General features: G+C 49.9%; 1 protein-coding gene and 2 non-coding genes across 3 annotated transcripts; all 3 read left to right on the top strand.

Annotated features, from left to right (window-relative positions):
- The first annotated feature begins 6,670 nt into the window (after window positions 1-6,670).
- Window positions 6,671-15,602, top strand: CCT6A (chaperonin containing TCP1 subunit 6A). The gene is made up of 14 exons (XM_066636071.1): window positions 6,671-6,840; window positions 8,321-8,384; window positions 9,154-9,288; window positions 10,276-10,449; window positions 10,615-10,718; window positions 11,230-11,340; window positions 11,433-11,592; window positions 11,741-11,823; window positions 12,340-12,436; window positions 12,769-12,916; window positions 13,278-13,411; window positions 13,690-13,792; window positions 14,829-14,901; window positions 15,306-15,602. The coding sequence occupies exons 1-14, from the start codon at window positions 6,707-6,709 to the stop codon at window positions 15,376-15,378; spliced, it is 1,593 nt and encodes a 530-aa protein (XP_066492168.1). The 5' UTR covers window positions 6,671-6,706; the 3' UTR covers window positions 15,379-15,602.
- On the top strand, window positions 9,640-9,772 carry LOC136659605 (small nucleolar RNA SNORA22). Its single transcript, XR_010794871.1, has one exon. It is a non-coding gene; the product is annotated as a small nucleolar RNA SNORA22 (small nucleolar RNA).
- LOC136659604 (small nucleolar RNA SNORA15) lies at window positions 11,004-11,135 on the top strand. The gene has a single exon (XR_010794870.1). It is a non-coding gene; the product is annotated as a small nucleolar RNA SNORA15 (small nucleolar RNA).
- Window positions 15,603-16,680: the final 1,078 nt, after the last annotated feature.

Here is a 16,680-nt window from a genome sequence, read left to right as displayed (position 1 = left end):
AAAGCTCTGCTGATCCCACCCCTTCTTGCCCCAGTTCTTCCCCCTCCCCAGAACACCGCCCCTCCTGCCCTGATTTACCTCTCCACTACCTGGAGCTCATCCCTTACTCCAGGTAGCATGCAGCAGGTTTCTGGCTGGCACTGAACCAGCGCCAGTGCTGAGTGTTTGCAGGCATGCCTTATGGCACATTTGCCACACTCAGCACCAGCATAAGCCTGTCACTGTGAGCTCAGGATTGGGCTCAAAATTGGCTACAGTGGCCAGCTGAAAAGCTGGCAACTCCAATCTGAGTATCATGCCGGGTGGCAGAATCACTGTGTGCCATGCGAGGAGGGAAAGCCAGCCAAGCAAGGGATTGCCACGGACCGTGGTGGTCCCTCCCTTAGTGACTTCAAGACTGGATTACTGTAACACGCTCTACATGGGGCTGTCCTTGAAGACAGTTCAGAAACTGCCATTTGTGCACAATGCGGCAGCCTGGGTGGCGACTGGAGCTGGGCAGTTTGACTCTTGGACCACTGCTCAGTGACTGCACTGCTGCCCATTCATTTCTGGACCCAGTTCAAGGTGCTGGGATTCGTCTTTAAAGCCCTTCATGGTTTGGGTCCAGGTTGTCTGAGGGACTGCCTTCCCCCATATATTCCAGCCCATTCCAGGTCATCTGAGGGGGCTCTCCTTCAAGTGCCACCTTGATCCCAAGTTAGAGGGATAGCCGTTTTGGGGGCGAGCCTTCTCTGTAGTGATGCCACAACTATGAAATTCCCTACCAGGGGAACTAAGAATCACCTCCCTCATGGTTTTCTGGCAGGGGCTCAGACCTTTTCTGTTTCATCTTGTGAGTGTGTGATGTGTCATCTCTCTGCCCCCGTGCCTCTGTATGCCTTATTTTGTTTTTATTTATTGTCTGGTTGTTTATATTGTGGTGTTTCTGCTTTTTTCGTTTCATTTTTGTTTAAAATCTAAAATTGCAAGCTGTCTTGGACATCTGCTTTGCCAGAGGAAAAGCAGGGTATAAATCTTTGGATGGAAGGAAGGGATGCTGCAGCAGAAATACAAGGCAGCCCAGAATTCTAGAACCCAGCACCAAGCAACGGTGGGTCTTTAAACATTCTCTCCCTTGGTCTTTGGCAAGAAAGCTTCTTGGCTTTTGCAGCTGTTAAACTGCAGACTGAGGAGGCTCTCTGTGAAGATCAGCACCCAAATTGTATTTTTGGGACCTGGAACCCACAGAAATGTCTCTAGACTGGGTGATCATTGGAGCGGCATTAGCCATAGTGACAAACACAGCAGTGGACTTTCTGCAGAGACTATTTTGCAACAAGGAGGGGGTAAGTGCGAGAGTGGGAGGAGATGGATGTACAGGCCACTGGGGACCAGGGGGGCGACTATGGCCCTCCCCTGCCCCAAAGGTACAAACTTGACACCCACAAGTGGGGCTCCCCAGTGCCTGACCCTTAACTTGGGAGGGCTGCTTAACTGCCACCCTGCAACAGAATTGTGCTCCTAGGGAGCAGAGCTGTCATTCCCCCCAGCTTGCCCGCCCCTCAGGAGTGCCCATGTCAGCTTGCACCAACAAGCACCTCCTATAATTCAGCCTCCCCACTGCTACCACCCTTTGAGGCTCACTTCCAACTGAAAGGAGTGACGGGTGTGGGGGGAGAAAACTTCCTCAAAGGTCCCAAATAAAGTCCTCTCCTTGGGGGGTTCCATGGAGCAGTCGCCCCTCCTGAGTTAGGGCCCAATCCTATCCAACTTTCCAGTGCTGATGCAGCCTCAATGCAGCCCTGAGGTAAGGAAACATTTGTTCCCTTACCTTGAGGAGGCCTCCATGACTGCCTCTCCACCACAGGATGCAGTGCACGCCCCATTGGCACTGCTGCACTGGCACAGGAAAACTGGATAGGATTGGGCCCTCCGTGAGCAGCAACTCCAAAGAAGCTATTTCATGGAATTAAATCGGAGTTAGTACATCAGGAGTTTTGCTGCTTGTCCCAGGCCCAGAAGGGGGAGGGAGAGCCATTCAAGGACAAACACCAAAAGCAGCCACAAGAAACAACAGAGCCAGCTCAGATGACTGACTGCATTTCTACCCCTCAGTGACCCAGAGATGAGCTCCAGCCAGTCTTCAATTGCAGACAGCCAAAGCGTGCAGAACCGACTGCCTAGCTGATTTCAGCAGTCCTTCCTCTCTGTCCCTCCCAGTTGTCCCAAACATGACCCATCCCAATTGTCCCAAAATTATGCTGAGTCATCCTGACCAATCATCTTTCTGGGCTCACCTGGCGTGATGCCTATCTGGCATGATGTCATAATTAATGGCACCTGCAAACTCTAAGCATCTCCACTTTCCCAAGGACTTCTCTTCACCTTCTCTGGCAGCTCAGTTCCTCCCTGCCAAGTGTCAACTCACTCCAAAGTTTAACCATTTATTGCCTTCCTGTCAGTTCACCCATCTCAAAGACCACCCATCTCTTTGTGTTGTAGTCACAAAGGTGCTACAAAAATATGTTACAAGGAAGTGACAAGAGCATGTTATTACAGATCAGAAGCATCCTTTTGACTTTTCAGCATCCCTTTACCCATCCCCACAGAAACAGTGTGTTAAAATAAAGAGATACATCCACCCCCCCCCATCACACCCCCTCCTCTCTTTTCCTCCAAAGCCCTCCCAGCACATCAAACTCAAAGAGGTAGCCCTCATGGTAGAGGTGCAGAAGAAGATGGTGAGCGTGATGGTGAATATAATTTCAGTACTGGATGAACTGGAAGCAAGACTACAACAACCCCAAAGAGGACGCCATCGGCAAGCCTGATCTGAGTGATGCAGGGCCTGCAATCCACCAGGGATCAGCCTACCGACTAAGCTGTCTAATGGATTGTGCTAAACCAGCACAACCAGAGCCAGTTGTCATTATTAGAGCAAGATTTATTTTGATTAAAAATTGTTTTGCATCCTTAATTTTTTAGGATGATTATAAATATTATTATTAACAGAAGGGAAGGATCAACCAAGCAGGCAGATGTGGCAGGACAGATTGCTGAGTGTCTCATGGCCCCTCTGAATAGAACAGGTGGCAGGAAAAGGGGGGTGAGAAGATCACTCCATGGTCACATTCTGACAAGCACATGCCAGCATGAGACTGGACACCCCCTTGGCTTCTCCCCCACAGTGGGAGGAAGTCCAGCTCTTCTGCTCCTACTGTCACGCCTCTGCATGTTGTATTAAAGATGAGGAGGTCCAGACACAGTAGCCATGATGACTCTCTGTCAGCAACAGACCTCTCATTCATTCTCCATAGGATTTGTCAACACTTCTTTTCAAGCCAGTGGCCAGACTCGCATCTTGTGGCTGGGAATTCCATAGGCTAAGTTCTGCATGATGTGTACTGCCAGAAAGAGAGAGAGAGTACTTCTGTGCACGTGCAGAGCACCATCAGTGCAACCATGGATCAGAGATGGTGGGGAGTGGGTTCAGGCCCAGCCCTTCTCTCTTTTGGAAGCACTGGTGGCTGTTTGGGGACTGTTTGCCTATGCAAGCCTGGAGGCTTTGCCTGCTGCTGTGGTGACTGGAAGGCCAGGCTAAGAAGCCCCCACCCCACCCCCCAGGCAGAGCAGCTAGAGGAGAAGAGCCAAAGCTTGTGGCTGCTCTTTTTTCAGAGGGGGGTGATCTGATACCTTAGTCTCCCCCCCCCCCCAGATTCAATTCTCAGTGCAGCTCCTTGGCAAACACAGGGAGAAGGGGGTGATAATGCCAACTGCATTGGCACAAAAGACATAAGGTACTGCAAGAAGACTGCAAGAAGACTCTTCTTGCAGGCAGATCCAGAGACTTGCATGGCAGAAGGTGGTCATGTTTTCATGGCCCCTTTTGTTTTGTAAGCTCTGGAACTTGTGGAAGCGCACAGGGTTACACACACACTATGGATGACTAGGCATTCCCAAGCAAGTTCAACACAAAAGAGCTCACCTGAATCAGATCTAAAGGTCCATCCAGCCCAGTTTCCTGTTTCCAACAATGAACATCCGGATGCTGCCAGAGAAGCCCACCAGCAGGGCACAAAGGCAGCCATTCTTTCCTCCAGCTGTTTCCCAGCACTTGGGCTTCAGAGATATGCCACCATGCCCCTCTCTCCTGCAGGCAGCTGCAGTTGCAGGCAGGGACAGCCTCAGGAGTCAACCAGGTGGGGTGCTCTGCAGGCCTCTGCTGACCCCTTGTGGCAGCAGGCGCACCCAGTGGGTCATCAGGGATGCTGTTGGCAACCTTCAGTCTCCGAAGACTCTGGTATCGCGCTCTAGATGGTGGTTCTGGCACAGCGTCTAGTGTGGCTGAAAAGGCCGATTAGGGAGTGACAATCCCTTCCACACTGGGAGCAAGTGTAGTGTGTCCCTGGTCTGTCTCCCTGGCTGTGGGCCTTCCTTCTTTGCCTCTTGGCCAAGTGTCTCTTCAAACTGGGAAAGGCCATGCTGCACAGCCTGCCTCCAAGCGGGCCGCTCAGAGGCCAGGGTTTCCCACCTGTTGAGGTCCATTCCTAAGGCCTTCAGATCCCTCTTGCAGATGTCCTTGTATCGCAGCTGTGGTCTACCTGTAGGGCGCTTTCCTTGCACAAGTTCTCCATAGAGGAGATCCTTTGGGATCCGGCCATCATCCATTCTCACGACATGACCGAGCCAACGCAGGTGTCTCTGTTTCAGCAGTGCATACATGCTAGGGATTCCAGCACGTTCCAGGACTGTGCTGTTTGGAACTTTGTCCTGCCAGGTGATGCCGAGGATGCGTCGGAGGCAGCGCATGTGGAATGCATTCAGTTTCCTCTCCTGTTGTGAGCGAAGAGTCCATGACTCGCTGCAGTACAGAAGTGTACTCAGGACGAAAGCTCTGTAGACCTGGATCTTGGTATGTTCTGTCAGCTTCTTGTTGGACTAGACTCTCTTTGTGAGTCTGGAAAACGTGGTAGTTGCTTTACCGATGCGTTTGTTTAGCTTGGTATCGAGAGAAAGAGTGTCAGAGATCGTTGAGCCAAGGTACACAAAGTCATGGACAACCTCCAGTTCATGCACAGAGATTGTAATGCAGGGAGGTGAGTCCACAGTGAGCAGATTCTATTTTGAACCCAGACCACAGCTTCCTCGCCAGCAACCTGGGGTGACAGCACTGGTTGCATGTACTCATTTACTTTTTCTTAAAAGGAAAAAACACAGATACAAATTAGGGTAACGAAGGACACTATCTGGTTCCCCAAACAAGCAGAAATGGTGGCAACAAAGCCATAAGAAACAAGCACTGATAACAAATGGAACTACAGAAACATTATACGCTTCCTCCTTCCAAGCAGCAAGTTACTCCTCGATATACATGCATGCGTGAATTCTCTCAGACACATGTAGGTGCACATGAAAATCCATAGGCCCCCAAGAACAGATGCAGACTACTGTATTGGTGGTGTCTGAAAAGGACAAACATGGGGTTGCCACCTGTCCCCTTCCAGCAGGGCTGTTGTGTCACTGCAAGTGATCCCCACCGTGGCTCCAAAGGGGAGGGGCTGTTGGCATGTTGGTGAGGCATCATGCAAAACTTAGTGCTTTGCACCTCCTTTAGCTATACTACTGCCTCACCTGGCAGCCCCTACTGGTCACTGCAGGCAGACAGCCTGCAGGCTGCTTTCCTCCCTATGCTGAGGGCAATGCTTGTCCGGAGTCTGGGGGCAGGTCCACTGATGGTCTGGAGGGGGGGACTAGGAGATGGTGCACATGACTCCTCCACCCCCTTGTCTTCTGCAGGCCTCCTGCGCCTGCTCCCATCTCACACCCCGCTTCAGCCTCCCCACTGGGGGGAGTGGTGTTGGCGTGGGGGGGGATAGGGACGGATGTCTGAGTGGCCCTGGTGTTGGCGCCCCTCTTGGGCAGGGCCAGCCTGTGAGGCTCGTCATGGGGAGGCACCTTCTAGTCACAGTTGCTGCCCAGCTCTGGAAGGGCATGTGTCAAGCACAGGCTGGGCGGGTGGGGATGCAGCAGGGTGGACAAGATGACCTCATGGACCCTTGCCACTGTCTTGCTCTGGGCGTCTCTCTCCTCACACACAGAGGCATAACTAGAAGAACCGGTGCCTGGAGCAGTGATGTCATGATGTGATGTCACATGACATTGTGATGTCACTTCTGGGTTCTTCCCCGAGGAAGAGGCGCGGGCGGCTTCGCGGTTCCCCCTTCCTCCCCGAGCCTCCACAGGAGAAGGAAGGGGGGACCGCGAAGCTGCCCGCGCCTCCTCCTCGGGGAGGACATCAGAACGGCACATCAGAACGGCACACAATGATGTCACATGACATCACATACTGTCCCATGATGTCACTGCCCCAGGCACTATGGCTTCTAGTAACACCTCAGTTGTCCTCACCACTAGAGCAGCAGCAGAACATGGAACCAACCACACGCCTCCATTTTAGCTGCCCTAGAACTATAAGCTGGTTCTTGGCATCGCCGATGACGCACTTCCGGCCGCCATCTTGCCGAGCAACGGTCTCCAACGGCCAAGAGGGGCCGAGGCAGCCCATGACGGACGCAGCGGAGGAGCCAATGGACGCGCGGGGCGGGCCTTCCTTCGAGCCAATGGCGCGGCGGGGAGTCTTCTAGAAGGGGCGTGGCCCTGGCGGCGGCGGGCGGGCGTGCGCGCGCAGCTGCGCCCCTCCTCTCCCTGTCGGGCTTCCTCAGAGATGGCGGTGAAGGCGCTCAACCCCAAGGCGGAGGTGGCGCGTGCCCAGGCGGCGCTGGCCGTCAACATCAGCGCGGCGCGGGGGCTGCAGGACGTGCTGAGGACCAACTTGGGCCCGAAGGGAACCATGAAGATGTAAGGGGGGGGAGGCGGCGGGGGGCGAGAGGACGTAGCCTCTGTCCGCGTGCGCTGGGCCGGGGGCTTCTGCGACTGCGCAGAAGGCCAGGAGGTGGGAGGAGGTGGCGCTCCCTGGAGCACGTGGCGCGGCAGGACCTCAGAAGAGCCCCGCTGGAGCAGGCCGGGGGGGCCTCCCAGTCCAGCTTCATGGACAGTGGGGGCAGGGGGCTCCTCTCCCTCCACGCAGTCCCTGAAACCGCCTGTTGGACGAAGATTTGGCCAGCCTCTGGTTAGTCTGTGGAACTCCCTGCCACTGCATGTGGTGGTGGGGATGAGAGAAGGGTGTTGTTGCCCCTCCCACACAACACCAGATCCAGGGGCGTCCACTCAAAGTGAGTGAGGACAGACATAAGGAAATATCTCTTTACCCAGCGTGTGGTTAGTCCCAGCGTTACCCAGCGTGTGGTTAGTGATGTAGCTGGAGGGGGACAGAGCGACCTCTCCCTTTGGAGCCTTTCACAGTGGGGGGAGCTGTGTGTTCTCCCTCCCAGGTGGTGGCATAGCTGGAGCGGGGCAGAGCGCCATAAGGCTCTGTTTTGCTCCCCCCCCGCCAGAAACCCCTCTGAAGGGAGGGGCTGCTTGTCTGCCCCGCTGAGCCTCCCTGCCAATCTGGATGCTCTGCCCCCCTCCAGCTACACCACTGGGTTAGTCTGTGGAACTGCTTGCCACAGCATTTGGTGATGGTGTCTGGCTGAGATGCCTTTAAAGGGGACTGGATGGATTGATGGATGAAAATTCCATTACAGGTGACAAGCCATGCTGGGTAAGTGCAGCTTCTTGCATCTGGAAGAGGGCTGGCTGAGAATGCCAGATGCCAAGGAGTGGCACCAGGATGCAGATCCTGTGTGCTCCCTGAGGCATCTAGTGGGCCACTGACATGCAGGAAGCTGGGCAAGATGGGTCTTTGGCCTGATCCAGCAAGACTCTTATGTATCTCACAGGGGCCGCACCAGATGCCTCAGGGAGCAGGCAGGACCACAAGATCTTCATCCCCTGTTGCCACTTGCTTGCTTGTGCCATTCAGAGATACCTCTAAAGCTAGAGGTTGCATGTAGTCTTGTAACACGTTATGAACTTCTTCTTAAATCTGTTCAATCCCCTTTTAAGCCATTTCTGCCCAGCATTGTGTATATACAACAGGGGCCAAATGGGCCGGAAAAAAATGGGTTAATGGCATCTCAATCAGGTGCCATCACCGCATCCTGTGGCAAGGTGTTCCACAGGTTTATTGCATTGTGGGTAAACAAATATTTCTGAAACTTAGCCTTGATTAGTCTGTTCGCCATCTTACTGGAACAGATGTTGAGCTGATGGGCCTGTAGTTTCCTGGATCCCCTTTACATCCTTTTTAAAAAATTGTTATGGTGTTGGTTTTCCTCTAGTGCTCTGGCACAGTGGCCATTTTAAGTTTCTTTGCCCTGCTTGCTCTCCCCTGCAGGCTGGTATCTGGTGCTGGAGATATCAAGCTTACCAAAGATGGCAATGTCCTGCTTCATGAGATGGTAAGTCCTATGGAACCATCAGAACTTAGTTGTGTAATCTGACGGTTTGCACAGCTAATGGTGACAGTGAGGAATGTGAATTGGATGTGTTCCTCATCTGAGGTGTGAAGGTTTGATGTTTTGTAAGGATCTTAAAACCATCAGCATGTTTAGTTGATGGGTCACTGTAATGAATGTAGTGTCTTTTAGCAAATTCACTGTCAGCAGGGCAGTCTGGAAGGCTTATAAGAGATGGAATCTGGCTATGGCAAAGGGTCACTTTTTCTCTTTTATACACATTTTTTATCTAATGTCATTTATGGACATTATAAAGCACTAGGCATGAGTGGAAAGGTCTCTGCCCAGAGAGATGTACAATGTAGAAGCCAACAGAAGGGAGGGAAATGAAGGCAGGGGTAAACCAAGGGAGGAATATACAATGGTTTCATGCCCATACGTACAGGGTTGACTACAGTAGTTCCAGATTTTAGGTGATAATGCCAAAAGACTTCATGGAAAAGTTGGGATTTGGAAGAATTTCTTTGAGATGAAATGTACGTTGTATGTATTTTCCCTCAAAATGTAGGCAGATGGGAAGAGGGGACAGAGCACGCAATCTTGAAGTATGCACGCAGTATCGTATTGATTGTTCGTATGAATCAAAGCACAACTGATGTTTTGGGGGCAGGCATGGTTCAGTAGAGCCCATTTGTTATCAGATGGTCAGTGGTAAGGCACTGTATTGATGAGAAATAATTTCTAGGCAATTTTTTTTTCTTTTGTTAATCAGCAAATCCAGCACCCAACAGCTTCCTTGATAGCCAAAGTAGCCACGGCACAAGACGACATCACTGGTGATGGTACCACCTCTAATGTTCTCATCATTGGGGAGCTGCTCAAGCAAGCGGATCTCTACATTTCAGAGGTGTGTGGCAATGTCTTCTGTACTTCTGGGGTAAAGAGGGAGCATTGTTCTCAATGAGCTCAGCTACCCTTTGCTTGGCTATTGCCTTTGTAAGCACCTTGTGAGGTTCTAGTCACTTCCACTCAAAACCAGCCCTTTTAACTGCAGCAAACCTGCTGGAGTTGAATACCTTCAGTTCAAGATGCATTTTGGATTTTGAAATTGGAGAAATACTAAGAATGCACATTTTTCTTTGGTGTCTTTTTGTTTGCTCTGACTGTTGAAGCTTCGCTGTGGTGTAACTGACTTGACTTCACCTGTTGTGATTGACCATGGCTACATGAAAATGTTGTTAAGCCTTAAGAAATTGTTCTGCACAGTGAACACCCAAGTGAGCTGTTATAGTTCTCTTGGCATAATTCTGTGCTACAGTAATCTGTACTTTACCCTCTACGTGGGAAGGAGTATCTTTCCTTCCATACGTATTCAAAAGAACAGTACAATTCCTCCACGGTATCTATCTGCCCTCTGGATAAAACTAGCAGAGTAAAACTAACAGAGTGGCTGGGGCTAGAGCAGGGGCCCCCAGAGTACGGCCTGTGGTGCACTGTGAAAATCCTATCGGGTGCAGTGGTGGTGAAACCTTACCATTCTACCTCACTGCCTCCCATCTTCGTGCCCAGTCTTTGTAGAAACTTGTGCTGGGCAGCCATTTCTGCCAATTATCCCAGAAGGCTTTGCACCGCAATTTCCTGGGGGAAGTGGCTGCCTGGTGTAGTTTCTGCAAAGGCAGGAGACAGCAGGATGGAACAGTAAGACTTGCTGTGCCCAAGCAAATTTTCGTGGAATTTTGGATCTGTCCCGCAGACTGTAGTTTAAGGCCCCTGGTCTAGAGGGTCAAAGTTTTTAGAGGCTGCTTTTTCCTCTTTGCTGAAAGAATGCCATGAAGACAAGGAGAATCTGCAGTGGTTTGTCTGTATTCGTGCGTTCTGCTTTTCTTCGCTTTAGGGCTTACACCCACGAATAGTTACCGAAGGGTTTGAAGCTGCGAAGGAGAAAGCCCTTCAGGTCCTAGAACAAGTCAAGATAACAAAAGAAATGGACAGAGAGACACTTCTGGATGTTGCTCGAACCTCCCTCCGCACAAAGGTTCATGCTGAACTTGCGGATATCTTAACAGAGGTCAGTGTTAACTATGGCATCTTTTTCTTGACTTTGTTATAAGTAGTTTTGTGTAACTTTTGTGATTAAATGGGGAAGGTGCAGCTTATGGAGGACACATGGATAAAGATTTGCTGGGCCTGGAAGGTGGAGGTATTTCATGGTATCTTTCTCTTTTTGTGCTAGGCTGTAGTTGACTCTGTTCTGGCAGTCAGAAAGCCCAATGAGCCAATAGATCTTTACATGGTTGAAATTATGGAGATGAAGCACAAATCAGAAACTGACACAACGTAAGTGCAACACCAGGTCAATGTGTGTTAAATCCCTATTGCCTCTTGTGCTGCTGCCTCTCTTGCTCAGGCAGCCACATCACGCTTCCTTCTGAGTGGTTGGGATGGCGTGGCATACATGGGCTCTCCTCTTTCTGCTTGGCAAAGAGATTGGAGGAGGCCGTGGTGGATGGCCAGCAGCACCCTTTACGGTGTACTTCTGGCCAAGTTCTTCTAGATTACTTGTGAAGTAAACTAGGGGTGAAGTTCAAGCTTGGGTGAGCTACGGATATGTGGTGTTTTGGGGCATGGCTGAATTCTGCGTTGGCTTTGACAGTGGCTAATGGAGTCAGACACCATGCAAGAGTAAAGCTGTCTTCGGCATTCATAATAGCACACTATGTTTAAAACAGTGTGCCATGTCAGAGACAGATACATAGGCAAATTGCGTGCCCTGAATTGGGAGACGTGTGTGGGGCTGCCTAGAAACTGGAGGGGGACGTGGAGTTTCCTAACTTTGCTTCTTGAACAGGCTCATCAGGGGATTGGTCTTGGACCATGGTGCCCGTCATCCTGACATGAAGAAGAGGCTCGAAGATGCATACGTCCTGACTTGCAATGTGTCCCTGGAGTATGAAAAAACGTATGTATTCAATGAGCTTGTGAGTTGTTGCTACAGAAGCGCCATTGTGTGCTGGCTTTGTGGCCTCAACAGACTCAACGTTCTGTTTCTAGAGAAGTAAATTCTGGATTCTTCTATAAGAGTGCAGAAGAAAGGGAGAAACTGGTAAAAGCTGAAAGGAAGTTCATTGAAGAAAGAGTGAACAAAATCATAGAATTGAAGAAAAAAGTAGTTGGCGATACAAATAAAGGCTTCATCGTGATCAATCAAAAGGTGAGGTGTTGGGGTTGGAGGGAACAATTGCCTAAGAAAGGGGCCTCTGCTTGGGTCAAGGAATCACAGCCTTGACATATGTTGGTCATTCAGATTGCAGTGTATTAGTTGGAGGGGATCTGATAAGTGTTTGAATTTGCTTTGTCAGGGAATCGACCCATTCTCCTTGGATGCGCTTGCAAAAGAAGGGATCGTTGCCTTGCGCAGGGCAAAACGGAGGAATATGGAGAGGTCAGTTGCTGGAAGGGCACGCAAGTTATTTGCAGAGCTCAGTACTGTTCTGTCTTGTAGAAGCTTCCGTTCCTAGTCTCTGCATTCCAACGCCATGGGGTATTGAGGCTTTTGCTGGGGCAGTGTGGGGCACCAGCTTCAAGACTGCGGCGTGAGCCTTCGGACAGTGGCAGGAGGCTCAGCATGGCAGGCAGAACTGCAGTGTGCGAAAACCAAGTACTGTGAAAAGGCCACCCCCTGACCCTCTTACTGCTGTTTAGAGGCTCATGTTAGGCCTTGCAACCAGAAGTAAATGGTGGTGATGTCACCTGTCAACTTTGGAAAATGCTACACTAGATTAACAACTCTTCCTAAGGAAACTGTCAGAGTCGCAATCCACTGGCTGCAATGAAACACACTTCCAATTGCTATGTAGTGCTTGGTCTCCAGTTGAGCCATTTTGTATTATGAGAACACACCTACTTCATAGTCTGTCTAACCTGTGGGGGCTTGTGGTTTTTTCCTCGTCTCCTCCAGGCTGACCCTTGCTTGTGGTGGCATTGCTATGAATGCTGTGGATGACCTCTCTGCGGACTGCCTGGGACACGCAGGCCTCATCTACGAATACACACTGGTGGGTGTAAACTTCCAACCCTCTGTTCTTCCTGTAGATGTGTTTCTGTTGAAAGTGCTTTGGAGTTGGCTTTGCTGCGTGGCAAATTCCAAAGTGGTGAAGTGTCCCTGCCCAATGCAGTTTGGGTCAGTGAAAACCTGACATCCACTGACATGTTTCAAACAGTGCAAGAAGATAACCTTAAAATAGCCCTTGGTGGCAGAGCAGTAGTACCACAGTCCATCCTCTTGAAAAAGGCATGCTATCCTTGACAGAAAGGCCATCAGTGGGGCTGCCTTTGCATTTGGTATATCTGGTGTACAGGTTACTCTTTGCTCTTCCTCTCTGTTTAGGGCGAAGAGAAATTCACCTTCATCGAAAAGTGTGACAACCCCCGTTCTGTGACTCTGTTGATCCGGGGGCCGAACAAGCACACTCTGACTCAAATCAAGGATGCTATCAGGGATGGGTTGCGAGCTGTCAAAAATGCCATCGAGGATGGTGAGTTGGGTTTAGAAATGCCTCTGGAGGTGCTCATTTGGCTTTTCTGTGGCTTTTTCTGCATCTGGCAGCTTCTAAAATTTAGAATCTCTGGCTATGGGTCTAATGTGGTACCAGGTTAGCTTCCAAAGTGGTCTGTGGGCCAGAGCTTTGATTAAGGGACTACTCCGGGCACAGGTGTGGTGTATGCTTGTTTCTTCTCCTTAGAGGAATTGGTATGGGTCTGTTTTTTGCTTTACATCCTTTTTCCCCGTTGCTGCCTGTCCAGATAGTCTTGGGTGTAGGAGAGTTTCCATATATGGCATCTGTTGACCTGGTAACCTGTTTGGCTTTTAATAGTGTATGATGTCCCTTTTTGCAGGGTGTGTAGTTCCTGGCGCTGGAGCTGTAGAGGTAGCCATAGCCGATGCGCTTATGAAGCATAAGCCCAGCATCAAAGGAAGGGCCCAGCTTGGAGTTCAGGCTTTTGCTGATGCTCTTCTCATCATTCCTAAGGTATGGGTTTTTGACAAGAACTGACACATTTTTTTTTGTGTTATCTGTGGTCTTGGAGCAGGTAGCACCTTGTAGCTCATTCTGAAATATGTTAATATAGTATATGACAGATGCAAGGGGTTGGAAGGACAAACAAGATAGGAAGGTGTAATACTTAACAACTAGGCTTTAAACATGGGGCAAAGTCTCTTTCTGCCAGGGGCAAAGTACTCAATCTGTTGAGTGTTGGACATGTTGAGAAGAAATGTAAGGGCTTTTTCCCCCTGTGTGATTCTCAGGTACTTGCACAGAACTCTGGTTATGATTCTCAAGAAACACTAGTGAAAGTTCAAGCTGAATATGCGGAGTCGGGACAGCTTGTTGGCGTCGATCTAAACTCTGGTAGGTCAGCAGCATAAGGTGGAGTGGGTTTGGTTGTGGAAATCTAAGACCTCCTGCTGCAGAAGGTTCGTCATACTTGGGGAAAACAGAGATGGGGGTTGGGCTGGAACTGTATAAGATGACACATTTTGATCCCAGGTTAAATTACATTATTTACATATTCTTAATGTTATGGATGAGCAATTGGAGCAGTAGTTCAATTAAACGTACACAAACTAATACAGTGCCCCACCTCCTCCCTAACCCTTCAAACTAGGAGATGACTGTTGAAAGCTGCCCAGCTTCAGAACAGCTCAGTGGCATAGTTCTTCTGGAGAACTATTGGCACAGAGGTGAGGTCAGCCACCGTAGGTGTCCTGGGCTGAAAACATTGGCCTGTGACCTTAAGAGGATGTAGCTGTTGCAGAAACGATGGTGGCACGCAGGCCATGGAATGCTGGATATACAGTCTTACAGGCACGTGTGGACAATCACACATCATTTTACATTATGCAGGTTGCAGGTTCATCATTTTATTTATCCAGCCATTTCTATTCTGCCTTCCTGTCTCTGGAGAGGCCCACAACACTTGTACGTTGCTTGCAACACCTTAAAAAGTACAATACACAGTAATGCAACTCTCTCAAGCTAGTGCTGGTCTTTATGGGGCTATGATTCTCTTAGTTGAGAGTGGCCACCTGGAGTGGGGCAGAGGTGATGGTCTTCCTGGGCAACAAGGTAAAGAACATCTTTGAGAGGGGGGTCTCCCGAGTGTGGAGGGGCCCCAAGGAAGCACCATTTTGTTTCCAGCTTCAGGTTCAGTTACTCGCCTTTGTCCATCACCTCCCACTCCAAAGCCCTTATGGAATTGGGTGGGAAGTCTGGCCCTCTTAGTGTTTCAGTTAGTGGTTCTTCTGTATGGAACACTCCATTTTGCACACTTTATATGCATGCACACTTATGTGAACAAATTTGGTGATCTTCTACTGTTTGAAGACTTCAAACCAAATGTGCCCTTGCTGTTGCGTTTAAGGGTCTGTCTGTTTTGCATTTCCAGGTGAGCCAATGGTGGCAGCAGGAGCTGGAGTTTGGGATAACTACAGTGTCAAGAAGCAGCTGCTTCATTCATGGTAACCCTTTTTCCATCTAAAAGAAATTGAGTAGACGTCAAATGGAAATGTAACTTTTAACTGACTTGCAGCCTAATCCTATGCATGTTTTCTTGGCAGTAAGTCCTCATTTGTTCAGCAAGGCTTACTTCCAAATAAATGGGCAGAAAACTGCAGCCTTAATCTTTTTCTTTAAAGCTTGTGGCAGTACTTTTTAAGAGCTTTTTAAAGGCCCTTTTTTAAAAAGATTTGAGTACTCTCTACGCTTGGAGTTTTAGATGTAGATTTTTTTCCTGCATAATGTAAAGTGCGAGAAAGTGTCTCAGGCATGCACCCTAAACTGACATTGCGTTAAAACCTGTAGTAGCAAACAGGGAAGGGTCTGCACTTCAGCTATTCAACCATTTTTCCCTCTTTCCTTCTAGCACTGTAATTGCCAGCAACATTCTCTTGGTGGATGAAATTATGCGTGCTGGAATGTCATCCCTCAAAGGCTAGCGGGCAAGGCCTGCAGATGGGGGAGTGCCTCAACCAAGTGTTTGTGAAGCGTGTCAAGGAGTTCTTTTTCCAGCATCCCATTGGATTCCTGGACCATGACCACTCACAGATGGAGTCTTTAGCTTCTGTGACATCAGTTATTTATTTTTTACATGCACTGAATTAGTACATCTGAAGTTACTGTCTTTCTACTCAATAAACAAATGATTCTGCTCTCTGCTTAATCTGTGGTACCGTCAATTAAATTGCATCCATCTCCTTGCAGTTTTGTTTTGGGTAGTAGTGTCCTCTCTGCGGCTTTGATGGGAGAAGAGCTGCGAGGCTGCAAGAAAAAGAGCCAAGAAGTGGTCATTTTAGCCCTGGGTGCAGTTCCCTCCCATGTAGTTGCTAATTACCTGTACCTTAAGTATTGCTGGAAACATGGTGGGCTCTTTAATGTTGGGGTCCACTTAGATTACAGGAGGTGAGGAAGGGTGGGTGTTAGCATTAGATGAGGCATGTTGAAGATTGAGGGCTAGATGCCCTCTTTATCCCCACTTCCTCCAACAGTGGCAAAGTACGTTAAGCAAATAAGGGGGGCTAACCCAAAGTCCATCAACCAGTGAGCACTGGGGAACTTGCCACAGGATGTGGTGATGGCAGCTGGCCTAGATGCCTTTAAAAGGAAATTGGATAGATTTTTGGAGGAAAGTGCATCACAGGGTACAAGTCATGAGAATGCCAGGGGCAAGGGGAGTGGCAACAGGCATCTGGTGGGCCACTGAGATGCAGGAAGCTGGACTAGGTGGGCCCTTGGCCTGGACCAGCAAGGGTGGTTCTTGTGTCCTTAAACCTGCTGTATCCCACTAGGCACTTTCAGTCTTGAAATTGCTATTGTGGACAGAAAACTCTTCTGGCCCCACTGCTCACCCTAGTCAAAGGAATGGAGTGTGCTGTTATGCATCTCATGCCCATGGCAGGCTGCCAGCCTGTGGGTGGTGGCATTTAAGGCAGAGGGGAGCCCACACAGACTGAAGGCACAAGGATCCCTTTGTGCTTTTGGCCTGATCCTAGGCCATTAAGCCCTGCACCTTTTGGCCTGGTCCATTAAGCCCTAGACTGGGGCAATGGAGCACCAGCTCACAATTGCAACAGGGCTAGTATCAAGGCGGGGGGGGGGGGCTTGACTCCTTGGGCTTGAACGTGGCCCAGGGCAGTCCGAGTGCAACACAGTCCGACTGCTTAAAATACGTGTGCAGCGGGGGGGGGGGCTGTAGGGGGAAGGCCTGTGGCCAGCAAGGAGAGCGGCCCTGAGCAGAGCCT

Source organism: Tiliqua scincoides, chromosome 8 (assembly GCF_035046505.1).
Source record: "Tiliqua scincoides isolate rTilSci1 chromosome 8, rTilSci1.hap2, whole genome shotgun sequence".
NCBI lineage: Eukaryota > Metazoa > Chordata > Lepidosauria > Squamata > Scincidae > Tiliqua > Tiliqua scincoides.
This window is presented reverse-complemented; position numbering and strand designations above follow the sequence as displayed.